We start from the raw sequence: 17,610 nt of genomic DNA, 5'->3' as shown, positions 1-17,610 counted from the left end.
AAAACGAAGACGTCGCCGCGACACCTGAATTATTTGCAGCCCTTATCGAATAAGTACACAGAAGCTCCGCTATGAATCGCAAAACCAAATTAGAATATCACGCACACACATTCACATGGAAGCAATCATCTGTCGGCGGAGCAGCCATTTTATGACTCGGCTGCGGATACAGATACAGAGATACAAAGATACGCGTACTGAGTATCTGCTGGGACGTTGCATGTCCATTCTAAAACTCGCTGGCTGGCAGAAGCCTGAAACACTGAAACACTGAAACACTGAACCGATATATTGGGCAAACGCGTTTTCCAAAGCGTCGAGCGATCGGCTCAGTTCGCTGAATTCCCGCTCACCAATACTAACACCCATAGAGCAGCCAAAGCTATAGCGCTCCGATCCGATCCGAGGCCCTCGCCTCACCTGCCTGGCTTTCGCTTTCAGTTGCTGCTCGCCGCTGCCGCCGATTGGTGTTGCTTCTTACCTGAGTCGTCGTCGTGTTGCCGCCGTTCCGTCTTCGTGTTGCTGTCGCACCGTCGTCGTGTTGCCGCCGTTCTCGAAACCCCGACGCGAGGATAATACCCGCAGAATATATCACACTCCTTGGAAAGGTGGTCGGTTTGAGTGTGGTTAAGTTATAACTTGCGATACGACGTTGTGTTGCTGCTGTGACCTTGTGTTGCTGCTGCAACATTGCATTGCGAACCGCCGACGACAGGATAAAGCCCACTAAAAATAATTTAAACTAATGAAACAAAATAAAATACTGTGGCATGTGGTTAACTTGATTTTAACTCTCAATCGTTAGTGTTACTTATTAATCAAATAAAATCTTTTTGTTGCTGCTGAGCAATTTGGTTGCTGCTGTGATAGAACCTCTAACGCCAGGATAAATCCTTATACATAAAATCCAACTCCTCTGGCATGTGTTAAACTCAAGTGTAAAGTGTTCTTGGTGTTCCCCTTATTTAAACTCCTGCCTCGAAGGACATGGACTCCGAACAGGAGTCGAGTAACCACCGCGGTTCGGTCTCCTCCAGCCGTTCCCTGGAGATTCCCGTCACGCCCTCGCGTTCCCCCAAGAAAGTGTCCTTCTCGGATGAGCTGCCCCAGTCGCAGACTCCTGCCCAGCAGCCCATCCAGCCGCCAGTTGCCACGGGAGTGAGTCACGTGCTGCAGCAGGCAGCTCAGTATCTCGAGCGATTGCACGGATCACGTGACTCCCCCGAAGAGAAGGAGGAGCAAGTGCAGCCAGCTGGAGATAGCAGTGAAGCCGCAGTTCTCGATCTGGATGCAGTGGATTTCGGTGCGGGTGAACCGGCGGCAAGTGATAACCCAATTGTGGCCAGTTCGCCGAGCATTCTGGTTGCCAGCGTTGTTGGCATGCAGGAAGCGATTGCCAGCGCAAATGGAAATGGAAATGGAAATCCGAATCAGCGGCAATCAAATTTGTACACGGAACGATACAACCTCAATTTAGATAAGAACTGCAGCTCCATGGAGCTGGAGGCGCGCCGGGAGAAGCAGCGCTGGCTGCTCATTTCCGAGTGCAGTGCACTTTTCGACGAGGGCGAGGGAAAGCACACGAGGGAGGCTTTCCGGAAGCTTTTCCTGGACGAGGTGAGTGCTTTCGGGGGAAATCCTTGAAATCACATTGAATATTAAAAATACGATTAAAAGAAGTTATATAAAAAGAGAACCAAAAAAAAAAAAGTTTAGAAAATATATTTTTTTCTTTAATAAAAAATATATTTATTTTGATAAGTATGAGCATTTGATTTTGGAAAAATAAATGGAGTTACTTTAAAAATAAATAAGTTTTTTAAAAAAGATGGTTTAATTCGATAAAATAAAAATGCCTAGTTAACTGGTTTACTTTAACACAATGTTCACTATAACAAAGAAGATTGATCTTGAAAACTACAAGCATTTGTTTTCCGAATTTTATGAAGACAATTGCATTCCCATATTAAAAATTGAATACTGAAACCCCAAGATAAAAACTTTAAATCCATTCGCGATCAGTTTATCCCCAACTTATTTATGTTCTGTTGATACCGCGCTGAAATGAGTGTAGTTCCTGGCTGTTCACAATAAATTACTCCATCAGAGGAAGCCAAATAAATGGGAATGCGACTGGGAATGGTAATGGATATGGATATGCATATGGGTTCCGAATCGCGTTCCAGACCGCCTGACCTTGTGCCACTTACTCTGTGGTCCTTTACCCGATCGCTGGTCGATCGCAAAACCCGTTTGGTTGATGGGCTCTGTTTTTGCGGCTGGTGTTTGTTTTGTTTCGGCTCCGAATCGGCCCGGCCAAGAGTGTTTCGTTTTTATGGGCTCCCCGAAAGCCGTTTAACCAGTCAGGGCTCATCCGTTAAATATGCACATTTTTCATCATCGGAATTGCCGGGGGATCGCATCGCCTCGCCAGCAACTGTGACCAAATGCAAAATCCGATGCGCCGCTTCGATTTGCAGACAATGCTGGGCGTTCGTTCATGGGATCGTGAGATCGAATGGCATTAAAATAAAAATACTGATAATATGCGGCTAATTTATGCCAGGCATCTGTCTTCATCACTACCGCATAGTTTTCGATATGGGATCTTGGGACCAGAACACTCTTAATTATGCTCATTACGTGGGTCAGGCTCTGTGTAAACACTCTCGTCTGTATAAATCTTCGATGGCGGGGCATAAACAAATGCTTGTACAAACAATGTGAGCGTAAATTAATTAACACTTGGCCAGAAGCGGAGACGCATAAATTCAGTGCTTTACAACTTGTTTTCTTCGCTTTTTTTCGGACTTGCTTACAGGAATTCCAGCAGAAGCTCTTCCAGCTGTTCGATCTCGAGCGGAATGGCTATCTCCTGCAAGATCGTTGGATCGAGCACCTCAAGGGTCGGCTAACGTAAGTGTGGGTTTGGTTGAGGGCTCCTCCTCTAGCTCCTCCTCTGGTTACTCCTCTGGTTACTCCTCTGGTTCCTCCTGCTCCTCCAAGATCACTGATGATGTTTGTGCTGCTACTGCGACGGTGCCAAAACAATTAGCTCGCCTCGGTTGAAAATAGCTATCCGATCCAGTCCGATCCATTCGGCTCCACACACGCACCTGGCTGGCGTGCTCCAGGCATTCCAGCTGCGCCGACCAGAAGCCCCTGCCACATCGCATCCCAGATGCCAAATGCCAGGTGCTGGATGCTGGCTGTTGGATGCTGGTTGCTGGTTGCTGGATGCCAGCTCCGTTCCCAGACGACGATGTCCGTTGCCCATGGCGATGCTATCTGCGCTGTGTGTTAACATATACAACAGCTAACATAGTCCGCGTGCCTCGACAGCCTCTAAAGTTGGATCTCTGGACTCGAAATGGGATCGGGATCGGGATCGGGAATGGGAATGGGGCACTGCGGCCACAAACTGTCATTGCCTGCCTGTCGTAATGAAGTCATTCAAATACAAATATAGTGCGAGCAGCAGCACTTTCTGGGTTTTGCAAGAGGAATCGGGGAGTTCGGGTATCGCATGCACAGAAAAAAAAAAATGAAACCGATATCATACCACTGTGACATATTTTTTATAGCCAGCTGATATTTATCAAGATCTTCGAAACAATTAAAAACCCAATACAACATCAAAGCGTATAACATCATCATGGCTTGTAAATATATTATTTTTGAACGTAAACACTAATCAAAATAATTTGGCATTCGGCTGCCAAGTGCTGATGGAGTACACATGTAAATCAGTAAATGGAATCAGAAAAGATAAAGATGATAAAATATGTGTCAGTAAATAAAGGCTATTGAATTCGAGGAACATTTTATGTGGAATCCAGTTTTAAAAGTAACATTTCGATAATATCTTACTGACAAACTCAAGTTTATTAATCAGCATAATATTGTTCCTATCAACGACTTTTTTAAGAACGTCAAGTAATTTAACTTTAAAACGAATATTTATACGTAAAGCAAGAATGACGCATTTTAAACGATCTTTAAATAAAAATCGGGTTCGGGGTCAAAACATGACTGAATCTTTTTCTGTGAAGCGATATTTCCAGAGGCGTGGGCGAGGAGGTGGGAGTTGGCAAATTGGAAATCGTTTAATTGGAATTGTTGATCTGTATCTTTGGTTCTCGCAGTGACGATCGCCAGATGGACTTTGCCGAGCAGATCGAATCGGTGGTTTACGTGATCTGTGGGGAAAACAGCAGGGTTAGTTTCAAGAACTTCCGCGATATTTGGCACACAAGAGGGGTAAGTTGTTACCCGGAATAGGGAGTTCATTATAATCCCAATCCTTAAATCTCCCTCCAGATTCTCGATAAGCTGTACCGCCTGATAGAAGTGGATGGAAGCAACCTGGTGTCCACCAATCAGGTGATGGAGTTCATCTCCCACCTGACCAACTCCCGTCCACGAACGGGATTCGATAAGAGTTCGCTGGCCCGATTGGAGCAGCTTTTCCGGAACACCGTGGGAAACGAACAGGAGATTCGGAGGGAGGAGTTCCAGAAAATCGTCACCTCAAAGAATGTGAGTAATGTGGGTTGGCGTCGAGAGTTGCAAAGAACAACAATAATAATTATTAAACTTTAAGACTACCTCCGTTTTTGCTACCTAACCAATCGCTCAAAAACATTTTTGTTGTCAACTTTTTATTTTACTTTTCTCGACTGGCAAAATAAATTCCAATACAAATAAATCCGATACTAGTAAGTGTCGGTAAAGTGCTGTGACGAATCAATTTATTTAAGTAATTACTATTACTTTACCTATACAAAAAAAACAATTTAAAAGAAAAACATTTAATCAAATCATTTTTGTTAAGTTTTCGTGGATCTTACTGCAAGATAACTTTGCGTTTGTAAATTTGTGAAAGTGTTCCATCTTTCCATTTATTAGATTGTAGTTCTAAATACCTATTTAATTTTCTTTTTTTTCAGCCCTTCTTCACGGAGCGTGTCTTTCAGATCTTCGACAAGGACAACTCGGGCTCCATTTCGCTGCAGGAGTTCATTGATGCAATTCACCAGTTCTCTGGTCAGTCGGCCGATGACAAGATCCGTTTCCTGTTCAAAGTCTACGACATAGATGGTGGGTTTTCCAATCTATAATTTATTGCATTCCTAAAAAACATGTTTCGAATTTCCAGGTGATGGGCTCATCCAGCACAAGGAGCTGCATGATGTCATCCGCCATTGCATCAAGGAGAACGGAATGGAGTTCTCAGAGGACCAAATCGAGGACCTCACCAGTGCCATGTTCGAGGATGCAGATCCACACAACAGTGGAGAGATCACCTACGAAGCGCTGAAGAACCAACTGCACAAGCATGGTGGTCTCCTGGAAAACCTCAGCATAACGTAAGACTTAACTGATCTTATAGTCGCTATATACTGACCTAATATGAATCCGCAGAATTGATCGCTGGCTGGTGCCAATTGCTGAGGATCGGCAGGCTGGAGGAGCCGCCAAGACCGGAATTTGGAGCTCGCTTCCCCATCAGTTCTCCCTGGCCTACATGAAGAATAACCAGGTGTTCGTGACGTACCTCTTCTTCTATATATCCGTCAACCTGTGCCTCTTCATATCCCGTGCTATTCAGTACCGAGCTAGCAATGGATTCGTCATCATAGCTAGAGCTTGTGGTGAGTAGTACTAACCTCCCGCAGAATGTAGTTCTCTCTGGCAACGTTGGTTTCATAATCTAAGCCCCAATTTATGACATCGTTGTGCACGTTTACAGCCGGGGTTAATCTCCTACTAAAATGCGTAAAGTATAATTTCCCATAAGCTCATTTAAATAGCCCATTGCTTAAACCACGGGGCTTTAGCAAGCAATTGGGAAAATGTTAGTTCATTTTTTAATGACGCCATAAAGACTTTAGTCTCAAATTCAGATGAGTTGGAAGCGTTAGCTAATAACCATATTTTTTATGAGAATAATTACAATTTGGAAGCATCTTCGATCTGAACTGGTACTAATTACTTTTACAATAACGCCCCCATCTTATTTTGCAATTTTTATACCAATAAATAAATCCTGATGTTTTTGTTTGAAAAATTTCAGTCTTTTTAAAACATGTTAACTGATTTTAAATACATACTTTGTTCTTCTTTTAGGACAATGTTTAAACTTCAACTGTGCATGGGTGTTAGTACTTATGCTGCGGCATTCGTTGACTTACTTGAGAGGACGTGGACTATCCTCGTACCTTCCGCTCGATCACCACGTTTACCTGCACAAACTCACAGGAATCACGATCTCCGTACTCAGTTTGGTTCACACGATAATGCACCTCTTCAACTTTTCGATCATCGTGATCAACGATCCGAACATTAATGCTGGACATTACACCATTGGCGAGTGGCTGCTCACAGATCGGCCAGGATTGTTTGGCTTGATTCCGGGATGCGCCAATCCCACAGGAGTTGCCTTATTAACTATATTGGTCGTGATGTTCGTGTGCTCCCAACCCTTCGTGCGGAGAAAGGGCAGCTTTGAGGTGTTCTACTGGACCCACTTGCTTTATGTTCCCTTCTGGGTGCTGTGCCTGTTCCATGGACCCAATTTCTGGAAGTGGTTCCTGCTCCCGGGACTCGTTTACATAGTTGAGCGGGCACTCCGCTTCATTTGGATGAAGGGAGAGCACGGCAAGACGTACATCAGCTCTGGGTTGTTGCTCCCCTCCAAGGTGGTTCACCTGGTGATCAAGCGACCGCACCACTTTAATTTTCGGCCTGGAGACTATGTCTTTGTGAACATTCCAGCCATCGCCAACTACGAGTGGCATCCATTTACGATCAGTTCGGCTCCCGAGCAGGAGGACTACATGTGGCTGCACATACGCACCGTGGGCGAGTGGACCAATCGCCTGTATCGGTACTTCGAAAGGGAACAGCAGAAGCTGCAGCAGAGCGGCTCGTCGGAGGTGGTTCCCCAGCACATGCACGCCATTCCCACGCCCAGTTTCATGCTCCTCAACGAGTCCAGGAATCCAGCGTTGGCCGGAGAGCGATCTGCCACACCGCAAACGGATTTCCTGGCCAGAAATCTGGCCGTGCAGGCGGTGCCACCAGTGCGTCCTCCTCGCCAGAATCGAAAGCCAGCGGGAGGTTCTGCCGCCGATCCGCCACCCACAGGGGTTAATCGCATCCGCAGCATCAAGAAGAGCCTGCAGAGAACGTTCTCCCGGAAGGAGACAGTGGAGCCCAAGAAAGGCATTCCAAACGGAGCTTTTGTGGGCGATGGCGAGCGGGAAGACATCAGCTTGAAGCAGCGACCACTGGAGAAGAGCATCTCTTTGCCAGACATCAGCGTGAAGAGCAAAAGAGGAGTCGCCTCAAGGCGTGAGTTTAAGTTATAAATAGAATAAGTGACGAATACTTACCCCTTTCAATCCCTTAGCCTTCGAGCCTTGGGTCGCTCCGAATCCGAATCCGCCTTCGATGAGAAGCGGGTGCGTCGCGCCAGGAACAACAGCGTGGGATTGGCCTACCTCAGTCCGCAGAACAAGTCGCTGGCGCAGAGCTTCCGCTACATGCGCACCAAGCCCACAATCATCGCCTTCAAGACGCCCAGCATGGAGGAGCGGGAGCACCAGCTGGCGGCTGGGGAGGCCAATGGCGCAAGTCCTGCCAGCAGGGCGGAGCAGGGTCAACTGGGTGGGTCCAGGCTGGAGGCGGTGGACAAGCTACAGGTGGCCAGACTCAGTCTGGCAGCCGAGGTGGCCTCCAAGCCACTGGAGGTAAGTCGTCGGTAGCTGATTACCCAACTAACTCATATGAACCACTAATTCATCCAACCGAAGGACCAAACACAGACGGGATCCGGCAGCAGAAAGTCCATTCTGCGGCGTCCCACTTTCCTGCGCTCCCTGTCCACCTCCATAAATAACAGGTCAGGCGGCGGCGGTGGCGGTGGAGGATCGACTGGTAGCTCCACAACTAACAGCGGTGGCAAAGTCACACTCGATGCGGGAGTCATGGAGGTGCGGGTCACACGAACACACATACCAAGGCCACCCAGGGCTAAACCACTAACCCTATCCCAATGCTAACATTGTGTTCCCCCTCCCCTTCCATTTAGATCTTCATCGATGGTCCGTATGGAGCGCCCTCGAGTCACATCTTTGGTGCCCAGCATGCGGTGCTCATAGGAACGGGCATCGGAGTCACTCCCTTCGCCTCCATTCTCCAGTCCATTATGCATCGCTACTGGAAGGCACGGCACAGCTGTCCGAGGTGCCAGTTCGAGTGGGCCAGCGAGATACCCAAGTCTGTGATGAACCTGCGCAAGGTGGACTTCTTCTGGATCAACAGGGATCAAAGATCCTTCGAGTGGTTCGTCAATCTGCTCTCCCAGCTGGAAATCGAGCAGGCGGAACTCGGTGGCGCCATGGAGCGGTGAGTTCTGAGCTCAAAGTATCCATGAAATTAAGCTTTACATTGTAATGTCCTCAGCTTCCTGGACATGCACATGTACATAACGAGTGCCCTGCAAAGAACCGACATGAAGGCGGTGGGTCTTCAATTGGCCTTGGATTTGCTGCACGAGAAGGTAACCTTAAAAAACCCATCTATTAAAATATCAATCAGATAGATAGATTGATATAACAATTGCATTAATTCTTCCACCAGGGCAAGCGGGATCTAATCACTGGGTTGAAGACCCGCACCAATGCAGGAAGACCCAACTGGGACAAGGTGTTCAAGCAGCTGCAGGCCCAGCAGAAGGGCAAGGTCACCGTCTTCTATTGCGGTCCGCCTCAGTTGGCCAAAACGCTGAGATACAAGTGCGACCAGTATGGATTCGCCTTTCGTAAGGAGTGCTTCTGAACAAGTCATCTCTATCTCTCGCCTCCATCTCCTCCACCTCCTCCTCGTCCACTTCCACATCCAACTCCCGCTCTGTGTCAATACCCCTCGTTCATCGTGTTCTCATTTGCATAAGCAACGGGTTTATTTCGGGTTCGGTTCGGTTTAGCTTAGCTTAGATGGCTATTTATTCGTCACTTGTCTTGTTGCCTCATTGTTGAGTATGTCCCCAGCTTGTAAATATCTATATCTATCTGTATAATCTATGTGCTCATGCAATAAAGTTTGTTACCCAATGTGCCGTCCAAATCCCGATTGCATCTGGTTCAGAACGGAGTACATCGTGAGCTTCTTTGCAGGCGGCTCCGAGTTCTACATTTGATGCCCTGGTCGCAGTACATCGCTTCCAAATCGTTTTCAATTCGGACACTTTAATAAAAACAAAAACGAAAAGACAAACACTCTGAACTAGCAACCTGATTGGCAATTTAGTGCCTCAACCAAGTGCTGAAGTTGATGTCACTGGGCCTGGACATGCGGGCAATGGTGATGGTCTCATCATCAATGTTGTCCACGTTGTAGAACTCCCTTAGCTCGGCAATGGCTGTCTCCTCGATCTGCGTGTGAACCAAAGACTTGTTCCGCATGCGCTCGTAGGATTCTCTCTGTCTTCTCTCGTCCGCCAGAATGCGCGAGAAGCTCTGGCTCTGTTCCGTTGCAGTCGTGGAGGCGACTGCCTGTCCCCTCATCATATTGGCGAACGAAGTTGGGTCCGAACCGCTTCCAGTCGTCGGAGATGTAAACGAGTCAGTAAACGAACTCGATGGCGTGGTGGGGACTCCCCAGGCATTCGGCACAGGCACTGGAGCGGAGGATTGCTCCACTAGGGGTGGGTTATTGGCCCGCCAACTCTTCGATTCGGAGGAGAGACGCTTCCGTTGCTTCTGCGAAAGTTTTTGCGACTGGGGCGTCAAGGAACTGAAATCGAGGTTGTAGCTCTTGCTCAATGGAGTGGATGATTCCGGTTCCAAAGAGACAGGCGGAGGAGTTTGCTCCTTTTGGGCCTTCTTCTCCAGCGGCATCAGTTCAGGAGTGGGTGCCTCTTCCAGCTTGATTGTGTTGTTCACCTTCAAAGCAGTTTCAGCCTGTTTCCGCTTCTGATCCTTCTTATCCACCACTCGAGACCAGTTTTTAACATCACTGCGAGCGCTTTCCTGGGGGGAAGTGGGCAATTCTGCCCCAGGAGCTGACTCGCTGATGCTCAGAGACCTCATCATGCTGGATATTGCCTGCTGTTCGTACTGGTGACGAGCTCCTTGCTTGCGCAAGTCCTTCTGCTTGTGTTTTGCAGCCTGCTTAAGCTTTGATTCCTAAAAAGGACACGAACATTAGACTGGATTAAACCCATTAGTCGAGAAACACAAACCGCATCCATTCGATAATCCAGGTCCACATCGATATCGTCAACGAAACTGAGCAAAAGCTCATCTTCTATAGCCTCTGAGAAAGGTGTTATTTGCCGGTAGTCAAACACCCTCTTAAACATGTTACGATAGTGCTCATTCAGGCACTTAAGAGTCTCTCCATCGCACTGCTCAATACTGCGGTAGCAAAGCACTCTTGCAAGATTCTGGCAAATGAAGTCCATGCAGCCCTTCTGCAAAAGCTTACAGTTGTACATGGCGGAAAACTCAAGCATCTCCCCACACTTTCGTATGCTGATCTTGTCAAGAATGAGCGATTCGCACACGTTCTGCAGCGATTCAATGAAATACTGGTCGCATATTGTGATCATATTGTAGAGAAAGGTTTCCAGATAACCCTGCTTGCAGAATGCTTCTGTGTCCAGGGAGTAAAGATAGTCTAGAACCGGTTCCATATACTCCGCGGTAACGCCTTCCATGGTGACAGAGGACCGCTCCGCCCACGAGTGCATGAACATCATCTCAAAGTACTCCAGTCGTGACACCAACATACATTTATGAGCCTCTAAGACCTTTCCGTCCTCGCAAATAATCCTAACATCATAGAGCTCCGGATAATCTGAGCGGTACAATCGACTGAATCGCTGACGTGCATTTGGCAGTGGAAATTGATGGTCACGGATATAGCTTTGCACATACTTGGCCAGTTCGACTAGTTGAAACTTTTCAAGGTGAGGAAGAAACATTTTGCAGGTGAGAGTTTGTTTATGGGGATTTGCTGGTCCAAGACTTTGCTGAATACAGTCGATATCTGGATAAGAGAATCAAAAATGTTCAATTATGCACTTTTCCGAAAACTATTCCTTTCTTACCATCTTCGGTTGGCCAGTAGCTTGTGTAAATGTGCTTCAGCACCAACTCAAACATCTTTCCAGTTAAATGCTCCATGTTTAAGTAAATATCCCTATCCACATAGCAACGAATGAGCTCTCTGAGTCCAGGTGCCCGACTGTAGATAATAAACTTGTGAGCCGCGAATTTCTCGCCATCCACATGGAAGACAACGTCATGGACAGCATCACAGTCGCTTGTCTCGTGTAGCAGCTTCTTAAAGCTGTGCTCTCTGCGTGGCAGTGTTGGCTTTCGGAAGTACTTGGTATGCGACTCCTGCAGAACGGCAAAGGAAGAGAAGCCCTCATCGCAAAATATGTCGTTGGCGCGATCAATGTTCGGGACCCGCTGCAGTTCAATACGGATCACATGCTCCCGGGAGATTTCTGTTTTGTTCTGATCATTATTCTGCCAGATGTCCAAGTTCGGTTTGAATTTTTCCTGCATTGCTGAGGCGGGCAAAGCGATCTGATTGCACTTCCCTCGATAAACACAGCCATCCTGGGACAGGACCATCACCTGATTACATTTGTAAAGGATTTTCTTAATCTGCGGCAGGCGTATGGGCGAAAAGTTGCATCTGTAAAGGGATATTTAAAGTTTAAAACGCTTAAACCTTGCTTAGCTTAGTTAAACCTGCTTACCTGTAAAACTGCTGGGTGTTCTCGTACCAGAGATACACCACATTGGTTTCAGTGAGCATCAGAAGCTTGAGAGCAGCGGCGGAACCTTTGGTGGAGTTCTTTAGGTTACCACCCATGACCGACACGCTTTTGAGATCTTCGTAGCTAGTAGGTTGCAAATTTATATGATGGCCTGTTAATTTTAGTAAGTAAACTCACTTGGGCGTCTTGATGTATCTACTCTTGTCTGCATAGTAGAGAGTAATCATCTTTTCCTCATTGTAAATTACCGTGGCTGCATTGTTGGCCTCCACAAAACGGATGGTCGTCTTGGCAGGCAGCTTGATCTGCAGGATAAACCCTTAGATACTGCTAGCCGTTATCATGGCAATAACTCACCAAAGTGGGCACCATAATATTCGGCGTGTTGGCACTGATGCCAAACTGGCCCTGGTTGGCCCCCCAGACGTAGACACACCTGTTGCTGTAGGCGATCGAGTGCTGATCGCAGGCAATCACGCGCACCAGATCACTGGCACCTTTGTCACGCAAGGCGACCACTTCCTTGAACTGGGTGAGATGCTCGGCTGCATCACGCACTCCCAGCTGATGGTCTGTGTTTAAGCCGCAGGCGAAAACCAGCGAGCGGTGCGTGAGCACCAAAGAGTGTTGACGGGAGACACTGATGCACCGTATGGAGTCGTCACCCAGTTTTGAGGAAACCTTCACTCGCTTTGGCGCCGGCAGGCTGTTCTCCACTCCGATGCCCAGCCGTCCGCCTTTACCATGACCAACAGCATACAGGTGTCCCTTCTTGTCGCAAAACAGGCTGTGGTAGGCTCCCAGAGCCACCTGCTCCAAAAACAAATTTGACTTTCGGAAGAAGTCCACCGCCTGTGGAGCATTGGTATTCTGCTCGTTGCCAATACCAAGATTATAGTTCTTGTTGGAACCCCAAACCAGGACATCGTCCCTACAGAGATGCACATATGTTAATAAGCTAGAAATCTCAATTATTTGTTACACTCACTGGGATTCCGTGACAAAGTCATCATCATCGCACTTCCGGCAAATGGCCTGCAGTGGACATCTGGTGTCTTCGTCTAGCAGCTCCGAACTGGCCCCGTATCTCAGCAGTAGAACAGCGCAATCTATGGATCCATAATACAGGGCTCTGTGCAAAGGACTACTCCCCGATTCATAGTCTTGGCCATTAATATAGGCTCCGTGGTTGAGCAGCCACTCCAGAATCTCATAGCGCGCAGTGGAGGCGGACATGTGTACCGCCGAGCGGCCCTGCAAAGGCAAAGATAAAAGACCTTCTATGGAATTTCCAATTTCACCACCTTACCAGGTCGTCTAGAATATTGGCAAAATTTCCGCATGTCTTAAATATAAAAGCCGCCAGCTTTTGGTGGTCAATAGAGCGCTTTGTCAGTGCTGCGGTGATAGTATTTCCATGCTGGCGGTACCTACACTTCGTGGTGCAATCATATTCCTGGGTCCTGGTGGCTGACATCGGATAATTTATAAATAAACACCGGGAGAACAACCTTTTTACGTGGATTATATTGTTTTGCTTGGGGGAAAGTGTGACCAGGCCTTGGAAAACGGGCGCACCTAACCCACAAACTCCGCTAAATAAAATTTGCGCAAAATTTAAAAAAGCGTTTATGACTTTAATTGTGTTTGTTTAAATTGCAATACTTTTAGATCTCACTAATTGGAGAATATAAAAATTGTTTTACTTAGCTGCTTAATAAAATCCGAAGAGAAAAAAATAGGCAACATATATTTCTTTCTGTATAACTAGCAATAAACCATTTGTAAAGTGAAAGGTTTTCTTGTATTCAAAATGAAGTCATATTATCATACAAGGGTTTCAAAATATTTCACGAATTTTCCTTTCAAAAAATATTGCAAAATATTTTGCACTGTATTTCAACTTAAAAGTATACTATTCACAATTCTTTTATTTAAGTTAAGCAGAAGTTTTTAATAGGAAAACGTTCCACTTACATTAAGTTACTAAATATACATTTAATAATAAAGTAATTGCTTACGTTTTCTGTAATTAATAATTAAGATCTACATTTGTTTGAAGTAAATGTCATGACTTTTCAGCTGCTGCAACTGTAGGCAGTCGCAGTTTTCGCCTTTTAATTAAGACAATGTTTTCGTTAGCTCCCCGCTGCTTCAGGATAGATCTGCCAGTCACTGAGATAGCTCCATTTCTTCGAATTATAGAATAAACACAGATATCCTTGGGAGCAGACATTCGGAAAGGTTTGTCGAAATTACGCACACGCGGTTTTAACGCCGGACTGGGTTCAGGCTCACTTAAACCGGAAATGTCCAGGAATGGGACTTCCCTTTGCTTGATAGGGGAAATGAAATTGCGAATCCACGTTTTACTCCTGGGCTGCAAAGCAGCTTGTTCTGAAGTATTCCCAGGCTGGCTTTCCTTGGACGGGGAACGTATTTTTTCAGGAGGCGACGGATCAACCGGAGGCTTTTCTGGCTCTAGGGGTAAGAACGGTTTGCATGGTCGAAATTTACCCTGGATAAAACGATATATATTAGTTTGTGAAGCTTTTTTTGTATAGTTACTTACAAAACAAATATGCAGTTTCTTTGCTTTTGCTGAGTCCGCTATGAGTAAGCCGCACTTGCACTCAACATACCCATGAATTCTGTATAAAGGACCTCGTCTTTTGATGCTGAAGCACTTCTTGACGTGGGCAAAACGGTTTTTGAACGATACCATTGATATTCCACAACCTGGACACACAATCATCTTTACAAGCTGTTCTATAGTATACCAAATGGTTTCCCTGGGCTCCACATTGGGCTGTTCCTCAGACTGCTGTCATTAAGTAGCATCAGTATTTGTAAGCCTAGTGTATATTATTTAATCTTACCACAACTTTCTCTGAATCCGACATGCTGAAAAATGAATGTTGAAACGTAAACAACTGCCTAATAGGTTCTCTTCTATATTGATTTGTTTTCTCACCTGCTGCTGGGTTTCTTCGAGTACTGGAGTGTTTGGATTTATGTTTTATGACGGAAGAACGCAATCCCAACGCGTTGGAAGCCTAATTTTCATAAAATCGTCAGTTTAATAACAAACAATATTCAATGCAATAAATCCGTAGAGTGACCAGCTTTTGAAGCTGGCAAGCCATATTGGGTATATCGATATCACCAGTGCTGTTAAGTGTCCACCGCTTGCTCTGGTACAAAAAACAGCTGGCGTTTTGAGTGCACTGCGGCTTTAAAGTTTAAACAAATTAGTAAATAAAAAGTTGCATTTTTCGACCCAAACAATAAATGGCTTTTCATTCCCTGTAACAAAGGCTATTCATCGAAATGGGTAAGTGTTAAACAGTGCGGAAATCGCTCGGAAAAGAGCGATTCCAGCCCAAGCAATGATGCTTACTTGTTAACAAAACAATTTAACTATTTTTACTAGATTCCGCTCCGTGCTGCTTACTCTGCATGTGCGAGTATTCAGCCATGATGGGGGACTATATCGAGGTGCACTCACCGCGAGCCGTCCAACTGGAGGTGACCAGGATCGTCAACCAGCATTTTCCCTTCCAGATCTCCAAGGAAAGTCACGAAAGGATCTGCGGACGCTGCTGGAAAACTGTCTCTGACTTTCACACTTTGCATGAATTCGTTAGTGCAGCACAGAACTCCTTGCAGGAAACGAAAGTTCTGCTTATGGAGGATGATCCTCTCACACAGGGAATTTCATCCTTCCCGGAAGTTTCAAAACTGCCAACCCAAGAGGAGGAAAGGGTGCAGGAGCCGGCGGAACTTGCCGGGCGCAACTTCTTCTACCCGGAGATCAAGATAGAGGAACACGAGCTGGACCATTTACCCCGCATTGAGATATTGGAAAGCACAACCAGCACACAAGTTACTCAAGACCAGTTGGAAGGTACAGCCAGACGTTTGAGAAAGCGTTTAAAGGCAGAGGAAGCACCTTCTGGGGACAAGGAAAAGGACGAAGAGGTTGACGAAGCCCTTTTAGAGCCTGCGCCGCCCAAAAAGCGTCGCGGTCGTCCCCGCAAATCGGACACCGCAACTGCCATTCTTCCGAAACCAAAAGAAGACATCCCAATGGAGCTTAAGGCAGAAGAGCTTGACGAACTCATGGACGAGACCACGGATCCCGACTTCTCGTGCAACCTTGAAGATGGCCTGGTGCCCAGCGATAATTCCTCCGAAGACAACTATGGAGGCAGTGACGGCTTCGATTCAGACTCGGACTTCGAGCTGGAAAAACCCGGAAAACAGGAGTTTGCCGTGCTGCCAAAGAGAACAGTGGTGCGACCTAAAAAGTACAAGAAGCGGACGAAACCGGCGGAGCCGAAAGTGCGCATGTCCCGTGAACTGCTAGAGCAGCGCAAGAAACAACAGGAGGAGTACGATGTCATAATTGCAAAGTTCTTCACCAGCGTGCTACCATGTGCCATCTGCAATCTGCTGGTGCACAACTTTACCGAGATGCAACGCCACCACCGACTGACCCACCAGGTGGATCCCGGCTACATGATGTGCTGTGGCCGCAAGTTTACGCAGCGCAAAGTGCTGGCCGAACATGTCCTCGTCCACTGGAACCCGGACCACTTTAAGTGCAGCGTGTGCGAGAAGTCATTCCAGAACTCACGGCACCTGGAGTCACATCAGCAGGTGCACTTGGACCCGGCCATTAAGCTGACCTTCAGTTGCGATCTGTGCTCGAAAACGTTCCTCAGTAAGACCGCCATCGACTACCACAAACTGAACAAGCATGTGCCCAAGTCGGAGTTCAAATTCACCTGTTCCGAGTGCAATAAGAAGTGGGTTTAGTGCCTATCCGAATACCACTATTGTACTTAATTGGTTTTTACCCTCTTCCAACAGATTCCTTACCGAGCGCAAGCTAAAGAACCACATGAGTTCCATGCATGACCCGGAGAGCACCATCATCTGCGACAAGTGCGGCAAGCAGATGCGCACCAAGATCATCCTCAAGAAGCATCAGGAGCTTATGCACTCGGACAAACCGCGCCCGGAACCGGAGCTTAAACAGTGTCAGATCTGCGGCGCCTGGCTGAAAGGCATGACGGGTTTGAAACAGCATATGAAGAGTATCCATGTGGAAAGTGCGGGCGAGCATCGCTGCCACATCTGCGCAAAGGTGTCACCGAATGCGAGGGCTCTGAGGCGTCACATCTACCACAATCACGAGTGTGAGCGCAAATTTAAGTGCACCATGTGCGAGAAGGCCTTTAAACGGCCACAAGAGCTTAAGGTGAGTTTGAGATACGCTCATAACACCAGTTCGTTAACCACTGTTTAATATCCCTTGCAGGAACACACATCCACGCACACTGGGGAAGTACTCTACACCTGCCCCAACTGCCCGATGACGTTCTTCTGCAGCGCCAATATGTACAAGCATCGCCAGCGATTGCATCGCGCCCAATACGAGGCAGACAAGAATCAGCCTAAGCCCCCGAATATCCTGAAGATATCGCGAAACGCCTCCTCGCAAAACAAGCCCAAACAGGAAATCTAGCACTTGATGAGAATTAATTAAAATATTTAAGGGTTTCACTTTTACAGAATTCAATCGAAATTGTTTTATATTATACATCATTACCACACATATACAATTATTTTTTTAATTATTTCACTCTTTATAATATTTTGAGGCAATGTAGTTCGAATGAAATCTGTAAAAGTCGAAGTCCAAAACGCGTTTGATACCTTAGACGTAAGCATAAAGTAAAGTATTGAGTAATAAATGCGAACTGGACTCTGCTCCAATCCAATCAATTGATAACAAAACA

The 17,610-nt window shown here is 46.6% G+C and overlaps 4 protein-coding genes across 5 annotated transcripts; 2 read left to right on the top strand and 2 right to left on the bottom strand.

Annotated features, from left to right (window-relative positions):
- Positions 1-459: 459 nt before the first annotated feature.
- On the top strand, positions 460-9,119 carry LOC108090470 (NADPH oxidase 5). Its single transcript, XM_017189167.2, is given in 14 exon segments — positions 460-1,617; positions 2,822-2,916; positions 4,146-4,260; positions 4,321-4,539; positions 4,950-5,100; positions 5,159-5,369; positions 5,425-5,654; positions 6,130-7,332; positions 7,335-7,356; positions 7,415-7,754; positions 7,818-7,997; positions 8,096-8,412; positions 8,470-8,566; positions 8,647-9,119. Coding segments are annotated over 14 exon segments (4,008 nt in total). The 5' UTR covers positions 460-987; the 3' UTR covers positions 8,845-9,119.
- A 115-nt stretch (positions 9,120-9,234) lies between these two features.
- LOC108090471 (inhibitor of Bruton tyrosine kinase) lies at positions 9,235-13,335 on the bottom strand. Its single transcript, XM_017189169.2, has 8 exons — positions 13,113-13,335; positions 12,792-13,057; positions 12,161-12,734; positions 11,981-12,108; positions 11,783-11,926; positions 11,120-11,718; positions 10,250-11,058; positions 9,235-10,193 (listed from the first exon to the last, which is right to left on the bottom strand). The coding sequence occupies exons 1-8, from the start codon at positions 13,278-13,280 to the stop codon at positions 9,312-9,314; spliced, it is 3,570 nt and encodes a 1,189-aa protein (XP_017044658.1). The 5' UTR covers positions 13,281-13,335; the 3' UTR covers positions 9,235-9,311.
- A 381-nt stretch (positions 13,336-13,716) lies between these two features.
- Positions 13,717-14,928, bottom strand: LOC108090280. Of its 2 annotated transcripts, none has more exons than XM_017188891.1 (4): positions 14,778-14,928; positions 14,683-14,707; positions 14,376-14,627; positions 13,717-14,321 (listed from the first exon to the last, which is right to left on the bottom strand). In XM_017188891.1, exons 2-4 carry the CDS (start codon positions 14,704-14,706, stop codon positions 13,872-13,874), a joined length of 726 nt encoding a protein of 241 aa, XP_017044380.1. In that variant the 5' UTR covers position 14,707; positions 14,778-14,928; the 3' UTR covers positions 13,717-13,871. The 2 variants fall into 2 exon arrangements, with proteins under 2 accessions (XP_017044380.1, XP_017044381.1); XM_017188892.1 differs by having other exon boundaries at positions 14,376-14,624.
- Positions 14,929-14,987: 59 nt separating this feature from the next.
- Positions 14,988-17,610, top strand: LOC108090343 (transcription factor grauzone). Its single transcript, XM_017188959.1, has 4 exons — positions 14,988-15,137; positions 15,237-16,614; positions 16,679-17,069; positions 17,130-17,610. Exons 1-4 carry the CDS (start codon positions 15,134-15,136, stop codon positions 17,334-17,336), a joined length of 1,980 nt encoding a protein of 659 aa, XP_017044448.1. The 5' UTR covers positions 14,988-15,133; the 3' UTR covers positions 17,337-17,610.

Source organism: Drosophila ficusphila, unplaced genomic scaffold, assembly GCF_018152265.1.
Source record: "Drosophila ficusphila isolate 14025-0441.05 unplaced genomic scaffold, ASM1815226v1 contig_414, whole genome shotgun sequence".
Classification (NCBI taxonomy): Eukaryota; Metazoa; Arthropoda; class Insecta; order Diptera; family Drosophilidae; genus Drosophila; species Drosophila ficusphila.
The sequence above is the reverse complement of the archived record's forward strand: the minus strand, read 5'-3'. Positions and strand labels throughout refer to the sequence as shown.

Excerpts from the sequence above, each read along its gene's own strand:
- LOC108090280 (XM_017188891.1), bottom strand. The coding sequence starts at position 14,706 with ATGTCGGATTCAGAGAAAGTTGTG. Across the intron at positions 14,628-14,682 it reads CGGATTCAGAGAAAGTTGTG|CAGTCTGAGGAACAGCCCAA; the intron begins GTAAGATTAAAT and ends ACTTAATGACAG. Across the intron at positions 14,322-14,375 it reads AGAAACTGCATATTTGTTTT|GGTAAATTTCGACCATGCAA; the intron begins GTAAGTAACTAT and ends CGTTTTATCCAG.
- LOC108090471 (XM_017189169.2), bottom strand. The coding sequence starts at position 13,280 with ATGTCAGCCACCAGGACCCAGGAATATGATTGCACCACGAAGTGTAGG. Across the intron at positions 12,735-12,791 it reads GACTTTGTCACGGAATCCCA|GGACGATGTCCTGGTTTGGG; the intron begins GTGAGTGTAACA and ends GCATCTCTGTAG. Across the intron at positions 11,719-11,782 it reads AACACCCAGCAGTTTTACAG|ATGCAACTTTTCGCCCATAC; the intron begins GTAAGCAGGTTT and ends ATCCCTTTACAG.
- LOC108090343 (XM_017188959.1), top strand. Across the intron at positions 16,615-16,678 it reads TGTTCCGAGTGCAATAAGAA|ATTCCTTACCGAGCGCAAGC; the intron begins GTGGGTTTAGTG and ends CTCTTCCAACAG. Across the intron at positions 17,070-17,129 it reads AACGGCCACAAGAGCTTAAG|GAACACACATCCACGCACAC; the intron begins GTGAGTTTGAGA and ends TATCCCTTGCAG.